We start from the raw sequence: 22,501 nt of genomic DNA, 5'->3' as shown, positions 1-22,501 counted from the left end.
CAATCTCTCCGATTATTACAGCTATAGTATGTTCATCATTATCTACTGCTACTGTTCCTTCGTCATTAAAAATGGCTTCTATTACTCCAATTCTGAAAAAACCTGGCGCTGATCCTAATGATCTAAAGAATTATAGGCCCATTTCTAATCTTCCTTTTATATCTAAAATACTTGAAAGAATAGTAGCAACTCAACTTGAGTCATACTTGCAAGATATTGACATTTTTGAGCATTTTCAGTCGGGATTTAGATCGAACCATAGTACTGAAACTGCTCTTGTTAAAGTTACAAATGATCTTCTCTTGGCTGCTGATTCTGGTTTCTTGTCTATTTTGATTCTTTTGGATATTAGTTCTGCCTTTGACACTATTAGTCATTCAGTATTACTGGAACGATTGGCTTGTATTGGAGTAGCTAGCAATGTCCTTCTTTGGGTTTCCTCATATTTATGCGACAGGAAACAGTTCGTACAGATTAAGACTGCTCATTCAGAGCCTGTCTCCGTCACTCACGGTGTTCCGCAGGGGTCAGTGTTGGGTCCCCTTTTATTTATTCTTTATATTCTACCCCTTGGTCATATTTTTCATTCTTATGGTATTCATTTTTATGCTGACGACACACAAGGATATATATCCACAAAACCAAATGCTTCTCATCCCCCATCTAACCTTACTAAATGTTTGCAGGATGTTAATATATGGATGACTAATAATTTTCTAAAGTTAAATTCTAATAATTGCTCAGTTAACTTTTCCACTCAGGTGAAAAGTCTTGGGGTCATATTTGATGGTTTGCTTTCTTTTAGTTCTCATATTAATACAATTTCACGGGCTGCATCTTTTCATTTACGTAATATTGCTAGACTTCGTTCTTCACTTTCTCAACACTGTACCGAAGTACTCATTCATGCCCTGGTTACATCTCGGATCGATTACTGCAATTCCCTTTTATTTGGTATTCCCGAAAAACAACTACATAGACTACAGTTAATCCAGAACTCACCAGCCAGGATTGTTACTCACTCACGTATTTTTGATCATATAACTCCAACTCTTTACCAACTGCACTGGCTCCCTGTTCGTTATCGTGTACATTACAAAATATTGCTCCTTACATATAAAGCTCTTCATAATTTGGCACCTCAATATCTGGTAGATCTTTTTAATTTGTATAGACCATCGCGTTCTTTGAGATCCTCTTCTGCAGAATTATTGTCTGTTCCAAACTTCAAGATGAGTTCCTATGGTGGTAGAGCTTTTAGTTGTGTGGCGCCTAAACTATGGAATGCTTTACCACTGCACTTTCGCCAAATGGATTCAATTTCCCATTTTAAAGCTCAGATAAAAACGTATTTGTTTAGATTAGCTTTTAATGATATGATTGTTTGATGTGTAGTTGTAGTCGAGTGCTTTGTTTGTTTTGTATTCTGCCTTGTTTTATATTGTACGGTGTCCTTGAGTGCCCTGAAAGGCGCCTTTTAAATAAAAGGTATTATTATTATTATTATTATTAAGAGGTAAAAAGGGAGTCGGACTTTGTCCGTTAGAAACTAACATCAACGGTCAAAAAGATTTTTTTGTTGAATCATAAACCAAACTAAAGCAAAAAATAAATAATTAAAAAATACAAATGAAATGGTTATTTTACATGTAATTGTCACATATAAGTTGGTTTCATTAGATTTTGGTTTGGTTTAGTTCTAGTTCCAGATTAATTTGTTCCTATTTTCCTGCCACTATTTAGTTTCCACGGTTTCTAATTAGTTCACACATGCTCCCTGTTCTGTTGACATCATTCCCTTGTGTATTTAACCTATGTGATTGCTCGCATGGTGTAAAGTCCCGCCCCAAATAAAGATTCAGCTCTTCTCGTTCGCTACAAAGAATCGCTCGTTCGCAAACGACACATCGCTATTTGTTTCCCCTCTGTGTTTACTAAAAGTCTGTTTGATCGTCCTCCTGCAATAAAATAAATAAATAAAATAAACAAATATATATATATATATATATATATATACATATATATATATTAACACTACCATTCAAAAGTTTAAAGTCTTGGGGTCAGTAAGAATTTATTTGTTAAAAGTCCCTGTATTATTTAACAAAAATACAGCAGAAACAGTAATATTGTGAAATATTATTACTATTTAAAATAACGGTTTTCGGTTTATAAATGTTTAAAAACGGTCTAACGGTTTATAAATGTAATTTATTCCTGTGATGGCAAAGCTGAATTTCCAGCATCATCACTCCAGTCATCAGTGTCACATGATCCTTCAGAAATCGTCTATGCGATTAGGTGCTCAAAAAACATTTCTCATTATTATCAATGTTGCAAATAGTTGTGCTGCATATAAATTTTGTGAAAAACGTGACATTCTGATGAAAAGTGAGGATACTGATTTGATGAATAAAAAATTAAAAAAAATTAAAAATCTATTTACTGAATAAAAGCATTGATATTATATAAATTATGTTATGTTATATTAATAACCTTAAAGATGTGCACTTCATTTTCTTAACTTAATGTGGATGTATTTTCCTTTGTGTTTCACAGAAGAAAAAGTCATACTGGTTTGGAATGACATGATGGGGAGTAAAAGATGACAGAATTTTCATTTTTGGTGCTACTATATCTTTAATAAATCTTATTTGGCATAACAATGGAATAATATTTTAATCTAATTATCAGCACTGTAAAACCTGTTCTTTAACTTGTGAAATAATGGTATAATTGTTGCGAAAACTTTTTGTATATTTATCCTCCTACTGCTAATGTCAAAGTAGCAATTAAACACAAGCTGCTACAGACGCTGCAGATTGGGAGAGTTTAAATCTGTTTCATACCCTCATAAAAACTGTCCGGATAAGAATAATTCTGACACGACATTTTCTGCTCATCCGATAATCCTAATGAATACTTGATAAGCACACACTAGCGACCAGGATTAGGAAAAGAGAGAGAATAGGTCAGCCTTCGTGCCTCTAGAGAAAAAAAAAAGGGAGATTTGACAGAATCAGAAGCAGCACAGATGAGCCAGAGAAAACGTGAGGGAGCTTCCTCAGCTCTTTCCATTCGCTGACTCATTTCTGATGTTTGATATGTGTGTGTGCATGTTCATTTGTTTCTCACATCAGTTCCACATGACTAACACTGATGATGGCCGCAGGTGCTCGCAGCAACTCCTCCAGTGTTCCCAAAAGCAAAGTCACTTATTTCTCCCCGAATGCTTGTGCCTGCGGTGCAGCTTATATGTTCCTATGAGCTGTGGAAGAGAATGGGTACAAACACAGCTCAGTAAACACTGAAGTCATAGTTCAGCTGGTGTGGCAAAACACAATGCAGTGGAGAATTAAAGTTACCTGTTCGCTTTAAACGAAGTCCTGCTTGTTATGAACACTAACAAACACAATATGAAACATTTAACGAGTCTTACCTGTGCTTGAAAGTGTTCTGGTGCTGGTTTAACTGACTAATGCAATAACCTGAAAGTGGTTTTCTATACTTTAGAATTTAGTTTTCAACCCCAAAACACAACATTATTCCAAACCAAATTAAGAAATAAGAACTGTAAAAATAAATAATTCTCTATTTAAAAAAATCTAAATCAAATGGAAGCATGAGAAATAAAATGAAAATGTAAATAACAATGTTTTACATTTTGCATATATATATATATATATATATATATATATATATATATATATATATATATATATATATATGCAATTATATATTAATAACATAAACATTATATCTTTGATATAATGTTAATGGGGAAGATCTTTGATAGTTCCCTGAAGGACTCAGCTGCCATAAAACAAACCAAGTGCGACCTGACTTCCTGGCTCACAGCGATTGATAGATCTGGCCTCCCGGGAAAATTCAAAGCCTGGATCTGCCAGCACGGAGTCTTGCCAAGAATACTCTGGCCCCTTTAAGTCTACGAGGAACCATCATCAACAGTCGAGGTTCTTGAGAAGTCTATCAGCCAGTTCCTCAGAAAATGGCTGGGGCTCCCTCGCTCCTTGAGCAGCATTGCCCTGCACGGCCATTCCACCAAGCTGTATCTTCCTTTGAGTGGACTATCAGAGAAGTTCAAAGTCACCCGCTCTAGAGAGGTATTGATGTACAGGGATTCCAGGGACACAAAAGTCGCAGCAGCAGGAATCCTCGTGAAGACCGGGAGGAAGTGGCAGGCGCAAGAAGCCGTCAAGAGAGCGGAGGCGCGACTAAGGCACAAAACGCTGGTGGGCTACGCGGCAACGGGACGAGCAGGTCTCGGTTGTTTTCCCAAGCCACGTTGCGATCTGGCTCGGGGAAAAGAGAGGCGCAGACTGATTCAGGACGAGATACGAGCAGAGGTGGAGGAAGAACGCCGCACCAAAATGGCCGGCATGTCCAAACAAGGAGTGTGGACCAGGTGGGAACATGCAGATCCACGCAGAATAACCTGGGCAGAGCTCTGGAAAGCAGAGCCTTTTCGGATTAAGTTTCTTGTCCAATCTGTCTACGACGTCCTCCCAAGCCCAACTAACCTGCATACCTGGGGCCTGCAGATACTCCTGAGTGCAAGCTGTGTCAGAAGAGGGGCACACTGGAGCACATTTTGAGCAGCTGCTTAAAAGCGCTAGCGGTACCGCTGGCGCCACGACCAGATGATAAAACTTTTGGCTGACTCTATCCGCACAGCGATCCAGCTCAGCAAGACCCAGGCAGCCCCCAAACAAATAATCACCTTCATCAGAGCTGGGCAGAAGGAACAACACCACCGGCCTAGCTCTACGGGGGGGCTCCTCTCCTCTGCTCGTAACTGGCAGCTTCAAGTCGACCTTGGAAGACAGCTTAAGTTTCCATGCAACATCACAGCCACTTCGCTCCGCCCGGACATGGTGCTAACATCTGAGTCTACTAAGCAAGTGGTCATCTGGGAACTAACTGACCCCTGGGAAGATCGTATTGAAGAGGCCCACGAGTGCAAGAGGGCTAAGTATGCAGAGCTCAGCTCGGAGTGCCGTATCAACGGCTGGAAAGCTCGCTGCGAGCCAGTCGAGGTCGGGTGCCGAGGTTTCGCTGGTCGCTCACTCCTGCGAACCCTCAAACTCCTTGGAGTGAAAGGACTACAGTTGAAGAAAGCCACCACAAACATCGTAGAGGCCGTAGAGAGGGCTTCTCGGTGGCTGTGGATCCGTAGGGGGGAAACGTGGAGCAACACGCCACTTGGACACAAGCCGGGGACTGATCACCCCCGGCTGAGGGTGAATGAAGATAAATGACCCGAAACATCCTATGATCCCGGGTTCTTCACTGATGACGTGTCCAAGTAGCACCAGAAGGTGTATTCTAACTCTATGTGAACCTCAAAGAGCATTAAAATGATAAAATCCATGTCATGACCCCTTAAAATAAAAACAATGAAACTTATTTTAATTTATTTTAAAATATTTTATTTATTTACCTGCGTGTGACCATTAACTGACATCAGAAAAAATGTATGTTATTGACATAATTTTTATTATTGACCTAACTTATAAATGTAATATCTCAGGGGGTACTTCAAGTAAATGGATTAGGTCAAAGAGGTTCAGCTAACAAACAGTTGGAGAATACCTGCCTGCCTGCATGTACATATACAATTATTTGAAATAATTGTTTGAAAGAAAAAAGCCTTCTAAAGACAATAATACATGGTTAAATGACTCACTGATAATTCAAATAATTATTACTGTGTTTGGCAGGAGTTGATTAGATATGAAATGTTTAGAAAACACTTCTTAAAAGTGAAATGATTTCTGTAAATCCAGTGATCAAATGCTGTGTGGCTCCCAGTTTTCAGTTATATGACGAGTGGCTGGTCTGTGTGCAAGTCCACAAACCTGCAGAGGTGGAAAGAGTAATAAAATATTCTACTCAAGTAAAAGTACTACTACTTCAATGAAATTTTACTTAAGTACAAGTAAAATTACCGGTCTAAAAATCTACTCAAGTAAAAGTAAAAAGTAGCTCATTTAATATTTACTCTGAGTAAAAGTTACTGAGTTACTTTTTTAACAGCTGGGGTGGGGTGGGGGACTCTACAATGTAGGGTTGTAATGGTAGGAGATTTTCACAGTATGATAACGTCTCAGAAAATATCACGGTTTACAGTATTAATCAATTATTAAATAAATAAACTGTATTATTAAATTATGGTTGTTATTATTATCATCAGTTAAAATGACAGTTAAATTAATGAAAACAGGGTTTTTTGGTTGAACAAATGCTTTTAATTATAACAAACTTGAAACCATTTGTTTGTTTTGTTTATTGAATTTCAATAAAACATGTCTAATCAATTAAATTCGATAAATGATAATGAATTAGATTAACAACTAACAAACGGTGGTAATCAAATGTAAATTTAAACTTGTGTCCTTTTATTTTTGGGGGAAGCGCTGCAAAAACAGATTTACTAAATTAAACCATGGACAAAAATATAGCCTATTCCTTTAAATAATGTTTAAATAAAATGTATTATTATTGTTGTTATTGTTATTATTTTGAGAAGTAGGCTACGTTCTATTGTATGCCTACAATAGTAATATATTTCTGTCATAATTTCTCCTAAAACCGAACTTTTATTTTGACGGGTTGTAGTGAAGACCAAAAGTGTACAAAAAAGTGTTTCAAAGTGTATTTGACAATGGTTTTTCTCAAATAAAATTATGAACATGCTCATTAGGCGTTCTCTCAGAGCAGCTCTGGAAATGTTCATGTATTCATATCCTCAAATTGTTTGTGAGACGCTGAAAACACCATGAACGTCACGAGTACTTGAGTATGTAGTGGACAAAGCGGCGCAGCTCAGCAGAACAAATAGGTTAGGCCTATATATTTACATGCAGTATTTTTGTGCTTAAATATTCACAGACCATGTCGCGATTGGATTTATTGCACAGTTCTACTTTCCATGTATTCATCCATCCATCATTTTGCCTGTTTTACGTGACATCTGCATTAAGTGAATTCCATTTTCATGACTGGATTCCGGGATTCCCTCTGCATCATGTAAGTCATCGGCCTTAAATTATAATCGGGACATACCTTTATCTGCAGGAGGGAAGGTGTCCTATGTATCCTCCTTTTGCAGCCACTTTGCGTCCACATTTTTTGCAAATTGGATATCTACCCTCGAGGGAAACCACGCTTTTTTCTTACAAAGTATTTTCATACTGGCCATAATTCGCTTCATAAGAATTCGAGGGTGCTCCACTGTCAGCTTCAGCTGGGTCTGCGTCACCTTTCTTGCGCGTTTGTTCTCCCGCCCTTCAATCAATGCAGTAGCCTAGTTTCCGGAGTGTGTGATTTTTTTTTTCTCTCCCTTGTATTATTATTTTTTACTCAGTAACGGATATGATTTCAAATGTAGCGAAGTACAATACTTCAAACAAAACGTACTTAAGTAAAAGTAAAAGTACAGATTTTAAAAACTACTTAAAAAAGTAGAAGTACACAAAAAAACTACTCAATTACGTAACGCGAGTAAATGTAATTCGTTACTTTCCACCTCTGCAAACCTGGAAGACCTTCTGAACGTATACAAGCAGGTGCTTTGTTTTTTTTAGAAAGTAAGTAATAGTAGCCTAGGGAGAATAAATTAACTATTAAAAGTTTACGGCCATTGTAAGAATAACATGTAATTATTAAAGTAACTGTAGTCTGATTACAAGTATTTTAAAAAGTAATATAAAATAATTTACAAGTAGGCTACTTCATTTTTAGGTACTGAATCAACCCATTTGACATAAAGGTCAAAGCAATAATTGTCTGGACAGGCCAAATCTACAGCTAACATGTCAAAAAGGTTTAACAAACATTACTTACCTTTTTTTCCTTTCTTTCTTTTTTATTATTTTTTTTTACATACATTGCATTTCCAACATCCTCATTAAGTGTTTGATTCCATGTGATGTGGTGAGAGATCTTTTGTAGTACAAATAGTTCAAAACATTATGCAAAGCAAAGCTGCATTCTTCAGTTATAAGTTCAAGTTGTAGAAAATGCCAGGAGCCGCCCACCTCACTGATTTAACTGAGATTCGATCGTCCCTCACAAAAGAGTAGGAAGCAAGGAACAGAGGGCACTGGCTCTGCAGGGTTACGAATATGGAAATATGGAATACAGAACCAGCTGTTAAAAATAAAAATCTGAATGGCAAGTTATCATAAAGATGCAGAGAACTTCTGTGAGCGAACAGACGAGACTAAAGAATAGTGCACTACTGCCCCCTTGTGGTGTCAGAATGTAGTGGCCAAAGTAAGTTTGTACAGAATTTCTGAAGCTAACGGAGTAATGCCACATATCACTGATGTCACTGATCAAAAACTATGAAACTTGTCCATTGAATTTGTTTTGAGAAATGTTTTCAAACATGACATTTCAGCGATATTTATTTTTTTGAAAGAGATTCAAAGGGTTTTTCCATAAATACAAAAATAGCATATACAGTACTTCAGTTTAAATGAGATAATACATGTTGCAGGATTAGCATTTTAAAATCAAATTATGATTAAATGAAATTACATAGTGAAGGACCGGGCGTTCATGGGAGAAGGGGGACAGAACTATACACACATTCTAAAAGCACACTTAAATCACATCCTTTCATGAGGACTTTTTTTTTTAAATACAAAAAAAAAAAATTATTGAACCCATTATGTGAACCTGATATATTGACAATTGCACAGAGATGACTTCATGCGCTCACCAAAGCACATAAACATTTCCACAAGGAAGTTCTCTTTGAATTCATTGCACAGTTTACATATGCCTTACACTCACACACACATGGAAGGTCTATTTCGGTTAGCAGAAATTGTTAATAAGGGCACCGTGATCTAAAATGCATCAGTGTGTTACATTTAACCTGATAAGCGATACAACACAGAGTAGGACTTCGCACATTTACACGAGTCATAACCATTAGCTACTTTATCCACACCGGCTCTGGTTGATTCAGGAATATTGGACACTTACTAACAGACGGAATTAAGGCAATTACAAAACATTAAAAGTGCTTCAGAGGGCAAATGTTTCTTGTGTTTTTTTCTAAATTGTCATCACATATGAACTGAGGCTAGACCTCTATAATTTAAAGAGATAGACAGAATGAACATTTTTGACTGAACTTTTCTTCTGTGGAACATAAAAGACATTTGTGGACATTTTGAAGAATGTTAATAGTTTCGGTTACCATTGACCTAGAGTCATACAGGTTTGGAATGACATGATGGTGAGCAAATGACAGAATAATATTTTTTTGCGTGAACTACACCTTTAACCTATCCCTTTGGGACTTTAAAAAGAAAGAAAGAAAGAAATGTGTCAACGACATTGTCTAAGCAGAATGTGCTTGGCATCAACCAACCCAATAGCCTATTTACAGTTCCTCAAGCACGCAGCCACACGTGATCACGGCGTTAGTCTTCAACACTGCTGCAAATAAATGACGGTGAAAGTAATCATTTAAAAAATATTGAAATGGCCTTGTTTGCCGTACGGTTGTGCGCTGTGATTTTGCTGGAGGAAATGAGCATAAGGCATGGGTGAACTGAAAGCACCGGTACACCAGCGTGGGCAGAGCAGTGCTCGACTCTGCCAGAAGATGGCATCGGGCCAGTCTCATTCTTTGTACCTCCTATTGTGTGCCTGATACAAATTCTCTCATGTCAGAAGAGAACGAGCAAGATCCACTGCCATTGTGAAATCTTTGTATTGTTTGCTTAAAAGGAAAATAAGTCCAGATGGAAAAACGAGACTTAGAGGGGCTAAAGCGGTTGCTAAGCCCTTGTTGCATTTCTATATTGAGAGAAGTCTAACTTGACATTCCCTCAGGTTGTGATTGGCTGTGGCTGTCTACTTGCTGATTGGCCGCAGAGGTGATGCTGGGCGTGTAAGGGGGTGGAGCATCGCTAATTGCACTGGAATCGCTGGCGTCCGGGATGGCGATGCTCAGGGATGCATCAGTATCGTCGTTTTGAGCGTACTCGCTGTACGGTGGAGGCTTCAGGTCATTTGCTGCACAAAACAAAGACGAGAGAGCACAATGATCATGCAAAAGGTTTAAAATGGCAAAGAAAACAAAGAAAAAACATCAATGATAACAAAAATGTTTTCTCATTGTAAAACAAATCCTGTTATATTTACAGTACAAAAATGGCAGCTGTGGTTGCCAGATATTCACTGTAAAAAATATTATGAGAATGATTCTGGTATTACAGACTCGGTGCCTGTATATTTTAAGTTTATAAACTGGAATATTTCATTAAGTGCTGTAATGTTAATATATACCAATGTACTTGAAGTACCAACATCTGCATATTAGCTTAAAATGTACTGATAACCAGCGTAATAATACAGGTGGTAAAATAGAAAGCCACATGATGAATCAATAAAACATGGGCAATATTTGTACATTAGACATTGCACAGGGTCAGACACAAACGCAAAACCATCAGCAGAGCAAAACGACACTAAATTAATCTAATAAACATGTATTAAATAACAGAACATTTAACACAAAAACACCCTACTGTACATTACTGATAACAAAAAAGAAAAGAAACAAAACTATTGAAATAAATCATATGTGATGTGTCATGTAAGAACTTTTGGGAATGCCATTTTACTGTTTTTCAACCATAAATTATGTGGCAATTATATGGCAAATAACAATTTGTTTCAGCATTTTACAGTAAAATGACAATGTGATAAAGTGTAAATAATAAACTTAACTTTTATTGATCACTAAAAATACAAGTACATTATAAAAAAAATAATAACAGTATTAAGACTACAATTACACTAGTGACTCTCAGCAACTTTCTGCACAACTAAACCTTCCAATGACTCCATGTAATATGCACGCAAAATCATTCTTAAAAAAAAGTTTCATGCTGCAGGCCACTGCAAACCATCAATGCCCTATTTGGTCTTTTAATAGCAAACAAAAGCAAATGTTGCCAAATATTTCCATGGAACAGTTGGCACAAACTACACACACAGCACTTGGAAAAAAGGGGGGGTTTCCATCACCACTTCACTCAAATATCAAGAAACGGTGGAAATGCTGAATGATGTGTCATTGAAGTTTGACAAAAACCACATCCTGCCCTGAAGATATCATTTTTCACTCTTCTGGGTCAAAGGAAACGCGGTATACGTGGTATACGCATGTGTTGCATCTTCAACCTCATGTTTTGTTCATGGGAGTCTTCTAGATACCAGCAGATCTACTTGCTGAAATTCAATGTTTATAAACTCATTAGATATTGTTAGATAATGAGATGGAAATGGAATGATACAGAAGACTGGAGCTGTGAGCCAGAATGATTGCCAGAAGATTTCCTTCCCTGCTGCTGAATGAACAATTGGTCTCAGCACAGAAACTAAACTTGAGTAAACCCTACGCACAAAGCTTTGATTGCCAAATTCATTTTAACCTTTTCCATGTCTTAATGTCAATATCTGGCAGCTGGTGTTCATAAATGTCCTTCTCAGCGACAGCGTGTCAGTTACAAAACCTGCCAATTAAGAAGTATTGGTCTAATTTGGATGGCTGATGTCTGCAGGCCCACTCTCCAACTGTTGCTCCCTCTTGTCATAAAATTTTCCCTGTTAACCATTTACAAAGCATAAAGCAGAGTGGGTGAAAGCACAAGACTTTCCCTGGAGAGATGTAATGTGACTGAAATGCTGTTTCTCATATTAGGGTGAAGAGATGTCAAGTATTTAGCGTTTGTCTAACCCTTGAGGCTTGACAGTCTCCTCAGTCCTCACCATACCATATATGTATTCTCGCTGATTTTCTTGTAAACATATCGACCATTACTGTATTAAGCTTTTCATGCACAGATGTTTTTAGGGATGAACTTATACTGTGACACACAAGAGGCCATCAGTGCAAGAGCTCATAGTTCAACAAACATTTAATCATTTACATTCCAGCTGCACTGCCAGTGATCGCTTGGAAAAGCACTTTCAGAGATGATTTTAAGTGCAGCAGTGTCTACATGAAGGCTGCAACAATAGCGGGATTTGGCGTATACACAGAGAGCCAGAAATAAGGCGAAATCCATCCTCCAAACTCAAATGTGCAACTAGAAAATAATTAGCAGACAAGTCGACATTATTTATGGTTACCTTTTTTGTAACACTCCATTGACCAAAAAAAACCCCATGACTGTATAACAGATTCAAATGGTTTAATGAATGGTTTCATTTAAGTTCCCTTATTACGCTTTTTCGAATATTACCTTTCATGCAGTGTGTATAATATAGCTTTTGTGAATGTAAAATGTCTGCAAAGTGAACAACAAGAGAAAAAAATTATTCTAAACTGCCGAAACAAGTCGTCAACAATTCATCATCTTCTCAACATGTCGACAACAAACCAAACACTTTCTTAAATATACAGTTTGTGGAGTATCTGAGATATATATATATATATATACATACATATACTCTGGGCTCCAGACTAACTTTTCCACTGGTGCTACCAGCTTTCTCAGTTGGTCGCACCAGCATATGATTTGGTTGCATCTTTTTTTTTTTTGCTACATGCCATGGGATTAATCAGTGCATGCTGATGAATATTGGTCCTAATCTGCATACACTAGTTTTGCACTTATGTAAAAAGACTGACAGTGACACAAGACCTCATGTTAGCAAAATGTTTTAATCTTTTAACTATCAAATCAAAAAACTCTCAAGAAACATATATGTTCTTTTCATTTTTATATGCCTTAATTCCTGAATCCTAATTGCGCGTTTCACTATCAGCAGAGGTGGGTAGAGCATCCTAAAACTGTACTCAAGTAAAAGTACAAGTAGCATACTTATAGAAATATTTACTCAAAGTAAAAGTAATAATCTTAATAATTACTTGAGTAAGAGTAATAAATATCCAATTAAAAAACTACTCAAGTAGTTAGTTACTAGTTACTTCTGATCATATAGGCCTAAATTAAAAAATCTAAATAATATCACGTGTTATATAATATATATATATATATATATATATATATATATATATATATATATATATATATATATATATATATATTCATAATTAGGCTACATAGGCTACATCTTTCCAACAAAAATTATTTCTGCCATCTGTAGCCCGAAAACCATTGCCTGTCCTTTGGTTTGTATATTAGTAACTTATACAAGTACATTTGGATTATTAGACAATGTTGAAATAAAGTGACTCTGCAGAGTTTTGCATTCAAATGCATGTAAAGGGAAACATTGACACAGAGAAGAACGAGTTAGGCTAAAACTCTTCGTGCTCATGACCGCTACTGAACATCTGAACACAAACAATGATCAAATGCACATCGACGGATCTTCTTCTGTCTGTTCTCCAAAATGTAATCAAATGTATATTTCTGCAAGGATGTTTAAAACTGTTTAACTGTTTAAGGCATTTTTCAAGTCGAGTTCGCACACTACTGCGCAATACACACACATTACCGCGGGATGGCGGGTGTTCATTTAATAAACTGTGGACAATGGTAGCTTATTTAACGTAGCCTATAAATTAACGTAGGCTATATTTCCAAAAACGGATAATGTCATACTTTGTAGTAGTGCTATCGTGGCGTAATAATCTGTTTGGTTGTAAAATGTATTACCTGAATGAAATTAAATCAAATGTTTCGTCCTGTGGAATCATTCATTCACAGACAGCTTACGAAGATGTTCAACTAATAAAGATCTGCATCGCTGGCAAAAATATGATGCATTTGCAGATTTGCTTTCACTAGACTGTAGGTCTACGGCCACTTCATCCAACGCTCTTGATGTTCTTAAATCTTCCTGTCACGACTCCGAGTCGAGTGTGAATTGAAAGCGCTTCAGAGGATTCAGTGCGTGAGGAAACTGAACAGATCATTCAAACTGATTCGCGAACCGATTTAGACAGATCGGCCAACTTGTTTGATGAAGTCTTTGAACAGAATCAACACAGAAAAGAGTGATTCATTTGTGAATTGAGCATCACTCATGCCCATAAAAAAATTACAGCGCGTTTGGAATAAACAACGGATTTAACAATATGTATTGCATTAAAAATAAAGTAAAGAGAGGAACGTCGCCCAACGTAACGAAGTAAAAGTACAGTTTTTTCATTAGAAATGTACTCAAGTTAAAGTAAAAGTAACAACATTTAAATCTACTCTTAAAAGTACAATTTCTTAACAAAAAAAAAAAAAATACTCAAGTAAACATAACCATTTACCATCAGTATGCAATGCGCGTGAAATGTACGTTCGTTAATAAATAAACTGCAAGTGTCTTGCGGAAGAACACTGTAGCCGGAGCTACTTCTCTCCGTTAATATCTATGGCGAGTCACGCAGGAACTGGGCAACTCCGCAGCCGAGCCGACCCCGGGATAAAATAGTCAGAATATAAACACTTATTATAGGCGTACCGTAGTGATTCAGGATAAGTCAAAAACTTGTAAAAATGAATTTGTGATGTACTCGTTCATTTACGATGGTCGCAGTCTGGAACCCTGTATACACACACATACACTCCACAAACTGTATATTTAAGAAATAAATAATCCAGTTAAATCAAATTCTAATTGATAATTACAAAATAAATTTAACAAATAACAACAAAACTTAAATTGCTTCATTTGATACAGTTTCTGGAATTGTGATTTCAGTCCCTAAAACTGTTGCATGTACTCAAGTGTGTCTCAGAGAAATTCATAAAGGGGGGGGGGAATCTCTTAATTTCTTACATTTTCTTAATAATCTTGCAATAAATGATTTCTGTCCAAGTACAGACTGGGGTGTACTCGTACAGTGAGTCAGTCTTACCTCCAGACACGGCCTCATATGGAGGAGGCATGTCCAGTTGAGACACTGAGGATGAAGGTGGAAGAGAGGCGGAGGGTTCACCGACCGAGCCGTCGTCCTGAACTCCGTACCAACTGGGCCAGATTGATGTCTGTGGAGCAGAGCAGCAGTGCGGGTTAAACACCCACAATCAGATGGGAATCAGACATATAACACACAAAGAAGCATCTTAAAGATGACTTTAAATACATGTGGCAGTGAAACAAGATCCAGTCGATGCTTGGTGTTAAATGGTGGAATTCTGTTAAATGGTGGAATTCTTGCTGTTAAATGGTGGAACAAGCTATGTATGTGCTTATAACCTACAAGACCTTGTGGTCTCAGTTTGGCTGATGAACACAATGATATCCTAGTTTCAGTAAGGATATGAGACACTTCTTTTTTTTACGTCATATGCAGCTTCATTGTTCACAAAACAATTTCTTAAAGAAAAGGTCATCTTTTAGGTAGGATCTTAATGGTCTGGTATTTCCCTTTTTGATTACAGTATTGCTCATTGAAGCGGTTTGTTCAGTATTAAATAAGTTACCATTTAACCATTATGTGATACATGGCGTAACAAATGACCTCATAAGGGCAAACTGCATTTAGAAACTACTGTAAGAAGAACAAAAACAACTACATGTGAATGTGTAAGCAGGCTAAAAGGTGATCATATATCTGAACGGTTTGTTGTCAAATAAGGGCATTTCCTGTGTGGAGAGTTACAGGCAGCTTGGGTTCCTAAAAATAGACCTATATATTGTTCTCTCCAAATCTGAAGAAAGAGAAAACAACTTCTGTTAGATTAAAGAGAAAACAACTGCTGTGAAATTCTAAGATAATCTAGAACCTTTTTTTATAGGCATATATCCTAGAAAAATTCAGCTTGCAATGGTATGATGGGCAAATAAATGTCCATTTTTATCCAAAATATCCAGTCAAATATTAAAATAGCAACCTTATTTGAATGGCAAAGCTCTTGAAACGGTCTTCAATACTTGTGCAAATTGCTTCCAGATGCTTTTCTGAACATAAGACGCTTTCATTTAGAAGCGAAGGGCTTTTTCTGAATTTAAAATGCAGCGTTACAGCTTTAATAAAGTTTAGAGCTACAGAGATCACATTCTACACATCTGACTCTTTTAAAGAAATCTAATTTATAATAGAGGCACAGAAACCAAAACTTGACTGTACGAGTGAATCCGCTTTAGTCAAACTGCCAAAAAAAAAACCACAATAACATTCCTATCAAGTTTTGTCAGCACTGTCACGGCCCTTAGCTCTGGGTCCTGTTCTTGTTCCATGAAGTCTGCTTCTTCTGGCTTTTTCACAGGCACTGGTTAGTTTTGACAAGTGCTGTGCACCAACAAGGGAAACTATTCTTCTGAACAGAAGAGCTCACACAAGACCTGACACTCCTGCCCTCGGTTTGGTTTAACAGATCCACGTTGCAGCTTTGAGTTTAGAGAGTGAAACGTTTTGCAGAGCACCAAGGTCAAAAATTGTGTTGTGAAACAGTAAAAGTGGAAGTTCACCAAATACTTCCCTGCAGATAAATGACGGACAGAACATGCGTCACACTGAAAATGTGCACCACATTTGAATCCGCACTCCAATTCAGTCCGAAAAACAAGCAAACTGAAACCTTTGAGCAGATTCAAATATCCTGTGTTCAGATATATTTAAGATTCCCCTATAGTCTAACATGCCTTTTAGGATCTGTTTGGGTGATCCGATTACAAGTGTACAAATACATGTGTCTAAAGGGTCCAAATTACTCAACCCACATCAAAAAATGTATGACACCTTAACATTCATAGTGTAAAAGCTAATCTGTCCTGATGTATCCCGGACAACAGAGAAGGGCAGCCTATTCTTCTGTCTATCTCCACTATAACAGGGGTGTTTAAACTTTGCTGCTTGTTGTGGCAACATAGAAAATTTGGAAACATGCATATATATATTTATATATGCATGTTGAAAAAAAATAAAAAAAAATAAAATAAAAAAATAAAAACCTAATAAAAAAATTAGTGTGCATTTTTTTTAGATTAATTTCTACATTGAAGAAGAGCAAATATCTAGCAAGTAAAAACTTTTTTGCACCGAGGAAAAAATTCAGGTATGAAGTGTTTAAATATATTCAGTAAAATTACTTAATTTAACAAAAAAATTCTAATAATAATAAAATTATACAAAAAACTAATTTAAAATAAGAAATTAATAATTATTTAAAAAACATTTTGGGTTTCGGTTTTCGGCCAAGTGCATTCAGAATTTTTGGTTTCGGCCCATAAATTTCATTTGGTGCATCCCTAATTCATTTTAATATGCTGATTTGGTGTTTTTGATCACTTTTGATCAATTTAATGCATCTATTTCTAATAAATTAATTAATTTCTTTAAAAACAATTATTATATATATATTAAAGCTGCACGATTCTAGATAAAATGAGAAGCAACATTTTTTGTCTAAAATAGAGATTGCGATTCTCCCACGATTCCGAATAGACAACTAAAAAAAAAAAAGTAATTTACTAGATGTTTTGACAAAATGTTAATTGCTGCAGTCTATTTAAAAATATTTAATTAAATATGAATTAAATAAATACTTTTTAAAAGTTAGTTTGAGTGAATGATTCAATGACATGCTCATGCGCTTATTTCACACAGCCGTTACTTTGAAATCGAAAGCGAGGCTCCGGTGGGAAGAACCGCGGAAGTAAAGATAAACAACAATGCCTTGGACTACCAACCTGAAGCTGCTGCTGCAATTTACTATTTACTATTGGATGTTAATATCCAACATAGTATATGTAGATATAGTTCGTTCCTGCTTATTTTTTTACTTTCTTGAAAAAAAAAAATTATGAATGAATTTCACTGTATATAGTCTAAAGTATGAAAGAAATGCATGTACATGTTTAGAATAACTAATTTCTACATTAAACACAACAATACGCCATTGCATTCGCGACTCTCCTATGATTAAAGGCGACACTTCCGGTTTTCTTCCCACCGGAGCCTCGCTTTCGATTTCAAAATAACTGTAATTTTTTTTACATTTGTCGCCACCTACTGGAGTAATGATGTAATTGATACAATCTTTATTTGAAGTGTCAAGTTACTTTCAAAGTGTGATTTACTCTATTTTGATTGCTACCATAGACATCAAAGTAGGGCTGACACTAACTATTATTTTGGTAATTGAGTAATCGGACGATTATTTCGACAATTAATTGAGTAATCTGATAATTTTTTGTGGTACTAAAAATAGACCTAAGCAAAGACCTACACCTTTAAAATGACTAAAAATACATATATAATAACAATGAGGAAATAATATTTGGTTCAAATAAAGCATCAAAAGCAAGTTATCATATGGTTTTATAAAATAACACTGTTAAAATACATAATGTAAACAATCATCTTAAGTGCATTATGTATTATAACAAATGGTTGTAGAGGGCGCCAACGGCATGGTGTTGTTACACTTGTTAGCAGATTAAATCTTTGTTTAATATTGGCCAAATTATATTTAATTCAAATGTTTTCTTTATCTTTAATATTTGGCCACTTCTTTATGATATCAATGCTACAGCCACTATAATTTCTTGAACAAGAATATGTGGACATAAAACATCCAAACTCAAAGTGAGGGTTTAAACTTTTATTTTGAAATCGCGATGAACAGTTCGCATATTTAGAAACAAATTGCTGTATTCTCCTGTATTTGCGTAGGTTTATAAATAATTTACCTTACAAATCTGATGAAATGGCGCACATTGCATTCCCAGATGAATGTTATAAGCAAACCAAACTCAAATCATACGCAGAGATGGAGTTTGAGACGATAACAGTTCATGTGGAGCTGAATTTACAGTGAAGGAAGCCGCTCTGAGACACACTTGACACACAGCCTACACAATTGTAAATAATTAAAGTGCGTATATATTAAACCCGTAGGGCATACATTTATTCAATTGAATCGCAGTATTTGTGAATTCACAATAGCAATATGCTATAGTATGGTTTTAATTCATCATGCAGCCTACGGTTCATGGATTCTCGTCTGTGGCATGCGCCACTTCCAGTATTTTGCTAGTTACGTGACACAGGTAAATTGCAATCGGGGATATTTTAAAATCGAGAACTCTAATTTAACCGAGGAATCATGGCAGCCCTACATCAGTGTTTATATCCAAACTATAAACTTTTATTCCAGCACTTCTGTGATAATTTGAACTATTGTAAAACAGAAATAATGATACTGTGTGTTTAAAAAGAAGCTGTTTCACATTAACACCTATAGCCTACATGACAACTGCTCTCCCTGGGTCAATGGCAATGCACATTTGAATGTTCGGTGTGATTGAACTTGTGAAAGGTTTAACAGACAGGCAAATCACTGACATTTAGAAATAAGATCGAGTTGATGTTTGAATCGAGATCTTTAAACGATTAATCATGCTGCCTTAATATTTAAATACGGCTGTAGCGATACACTAATCTCACGATACGATACACGATATTCAGCTAACGATACGATATAATTCGATACACTTACATCATTTTCTGAAAGATTTAAAGGGGACAGAGTGATTTTGGTGACATCTTGTGAGTGTTCCATTTACTTGGATTAAATTATTTGAACTGAAAACTAAAAACTTGATTTACACAATATATGTCTCTGACTGGACAAGTTTAAGTTATTCATTCAAGAGCTGTGAGTGATTTTCTCTGCTTTTTGTTGTTTGATTCACATTAATGTCTCAATCGTCAGCAGGTTTATTAGACGCTGCCCCTTTAAGACCGAGTGCAGATCTAATAGGTGACATAATTTTCTCCTAACGATTTAAGTCCATTTAAGACATAAACTGTTTAAGTGAATAAACTGTGTTTCAGTGAATCTCAGAGCTGGTCATTTTTATATTATTATGTATATTTGATAGTTTAGATGCGCACATGAAGCCCAAAGTTAAGTAGCCTATACTTTTCTTGTCTCGTTGCAGTCCATTTCGGAGCGCGCGTAGCCTTGTGAACAACTCTTGCGCAGATGTTTGTGCTTTTAATAGCTCTTTTAATGATTAAACGCGTCCGCAATTTAGCAACAGTAGAGACTGCATTTTACAACAATCAACGATCGTGCTGATTCTGACGGTACGTTTGGGTTTTAGGAAGAAATTACAGCGCATCGCTGTGAAGGAAAGGAATTTGCTCTAGACATAATGCAGTTAGTTTGGTTTCATCTCAAATATCTTCTTTTTATAATCTCTGAAAGCCGAAATCTAAAATAAAATTAGAATATTATCACAGATCTAAAGTGTAACCACGTTTGAATGTTTAGTTCTGTCCTCATTGTCAGTCATTAAGCAGGGCTGTGGTGTTGTGCGCGCTGTGGCTCCGCGTGAGAGATCTCTCTCTTCTGGACTGCGAATAGCAAAATAGCATCACAGACAAATGGTTTAATATTATTAAAAATAGAACTGGCTGGCGAGATAAACATGTTCAAGATTACGTCTTTATATCAATAATAAATAGTAGCCTACGTGTATTTTCTATTTTCTCCAGTAGGCTACCGACAGCAGAACCGAAAACGACCGAGCTTTAAAGCGAATAGGGGTAAACACGGGGGATTTGAATGGGACTTATGTATCGATACTCGCGGCTTAAAAAAATCGATACTTTCTTGGGAAACAAAATATCAATTTATATCGCAGAATCGATAAAATTGCTCAGCCTTATATTTCAATATAGTAATGGAGGTTTTTTCCCTTCAATTCTGATCAAAAGGTGTGGCAGGAGAAGCATTTGATATGCATGTTAATATCAGGTGTAAACAGCAATATGTCACTTTAACATTCAACAGAAAAATTTTCCATCCTGACACGAGTACTTACCAATATTTGATGACAGATTAACGGTTACAAATGAAAAAGTAAAAAAAGGGAAAATAAGACAAGCTAATATTGATTTTGGTGTAATCTACTGTATGTGTAGACTGACTGAACAGTGATGGATTTAAATACATTTTAGTGCTTAATTCCTCTTCCCCTACAAGCGCTTAATCAAAGGGGAAAAGATTTGTCTGCATATCAGTCTCTCTGTAATTTACCTAGTCAAATCTCCTGTGAAATGCCATTTAAGGTCAACAGAAGTTACCATAATATATTGCATTTGAGTCTGTCTTATTGTTTTGCTGAATTTACACTGAATCGAGGAGACCCACACAGTTCTACAACAGGAAGCTAAACTTTGTCATACTCCCAAAAAGCGATTATATCAGCAGCGGCTGACGCACAGCCAACTCGGCCACACCTTTAATAAAAAAGAGGTTCTGAATGAACTGAAGTTTGAAGTTATAGTTTTACTCACATTTTGTCTCTCACAGACCTGGTGCAGGTACGCACGACCTCCCACAATGACGATCTGAGCGTTTCGGGGATTGCTGAGGTACGCAGCGAGCTGTCTTTGCCTTGAGCGATACCAGCAGATGTAGAAGAAGATCTTAATCATAATAAATATTATGACGACTCTAAAACAAGATAAAGAACCAGTTTAAAGTCTCAAAGACATATGCATAATAACTGATAATAACTGTTATTATTACAACACGTAAATAAACCAGAAATAAAATAGAAAATAACATCAAAGATGATGCAATGTTAAAACAAAAAACAGACAATACAACTGTAATCATAGAAACAGTCTTCCTAAAACTTACATGTACCAGTACAGCTCCATGCTTTTCACCAGTTGGTATCAATTACCATAATCAGCTTCCAAGCTGTCAAACTGAAATAAGAACCAATAAGAGTTATTGGCAGAGTCTGCATAGGAAAATGTCATTTCGACATTCCCATCTCATATTTAAAGCAGCTCAGATTCTTAAGGCTTAACGTTAGTTCGCCTATATAACAGTTACATAAACAAACAAATATTACAGAGCACGCGCACCTCTTAAGTGCATTCATTGGGATTAATTACATCCCATTTTAGTTATATGACTTTATTACAACTTTTCATCAAGAAAATTAGCTCACCTTGTAAACGCGTTATAATTAGCGTTATAATCCAGTTTTAGACAGCTAGCGAAGCATCTGCTCCTCATAGGCACAAGAGGAAGTCTCTTTGCTAACGGGCTAATAAAGTTAAATAAATTTACCTTAATAAACACAAACACGGTCACCTAGGTGTATTTTTTTCAAACAGCTCGGGTTCACTAGCAGGCTGTAGGCCGAGTGTGGCGGCTCCTCTCTCTCTGTGTGTGTTCGTAAATGCTAATACTTCAGACACTCAAGGGCTTCCGAGAAATGTTGAGCGCTGTGTTTTTTCCATGAGCAAACGAAGGGGGTTTTGTAGTTCTTTGTGTTGTCTCGCAAGGCGTCAGTACTTCCGTGGATTCAAGGCAGAAGAACGTCAAATTAAAAGTCCCTTAGTTTATTTTACGTTTTTATTATTGTAATTTAATAATTTAAATGTAAATTATTATAATAATAATATTATATTATAATAAATATATATTATATTATTTATCTATAGTATTAAATGTTTTTCTTCAGCTCTGTTTTGTACCGGAAGGTTATATGAACTGTTAAAAAAGGT

General features: G+C 36.2%; 1 protein-coding gene across 2 annotated transcripts; it reads right to left on the bottom strand.

The window, feature by feature from the left end:
* Nucleotides 1–8,414: 8,414 nt before the first annotated feature.
* Nucleotides 8,415–22,307, bottom strand: LOC143751782 (uncharacterized). 2 transcript variants are annotated; one of them, XM_077244497.1, is made up of 5 exons: nt 21,940–22,307; nt 21,621–21,691; nt 21,272–21,431; nt 14,876–15,005; nt 8,415–10,059 (listed from the first exon to the last, which is right to left on the bottom strand). In XM_077244497.1, the coding sequence occupies exons 2-5, from the start codon at nt 21,638–21,640 to the stop codon at nt 9,857–9,859; spliced, it is 513 nt and encodes a 170-aa protein (XP_077100612.1). In that variant the 5' UTR covers nt 21,641–21,691; nt 21,940–22,307; the 3' UTR covers nt 8,415–9,856. The 2 variants fall into 2 exon arrangements, with proteins under 2 accessions (XP_077100612.1, XP_077100613.1); XM_077244498.1 differs by having other exon boundaries at nt 22,062–22,242.
* Between the last annotated feature and the right edge of the window lie 194 nt (nt 22,308–22,501).

Source organism: Siphateles boraxobius, unplaced genomic scaffold (assembly GCF_051911475.1).
Source record: "Siphateles boraxobius isolate OS27281-9 unplaced genomic scaffold, OSU_SipBor_1 26, whole genome shotgun sequence".
Lineage (NCBI taxonomy): Eukaryota > Metazoa > Chordata > Actinopteri > Cypriniformes > Leuciscidae > Siphateles > Siphateles boraxobius.
Note: the sequence above shows the minus strand (reverse complement) of the source record. Positions and strands in the feature narration are given on the sequence as shown.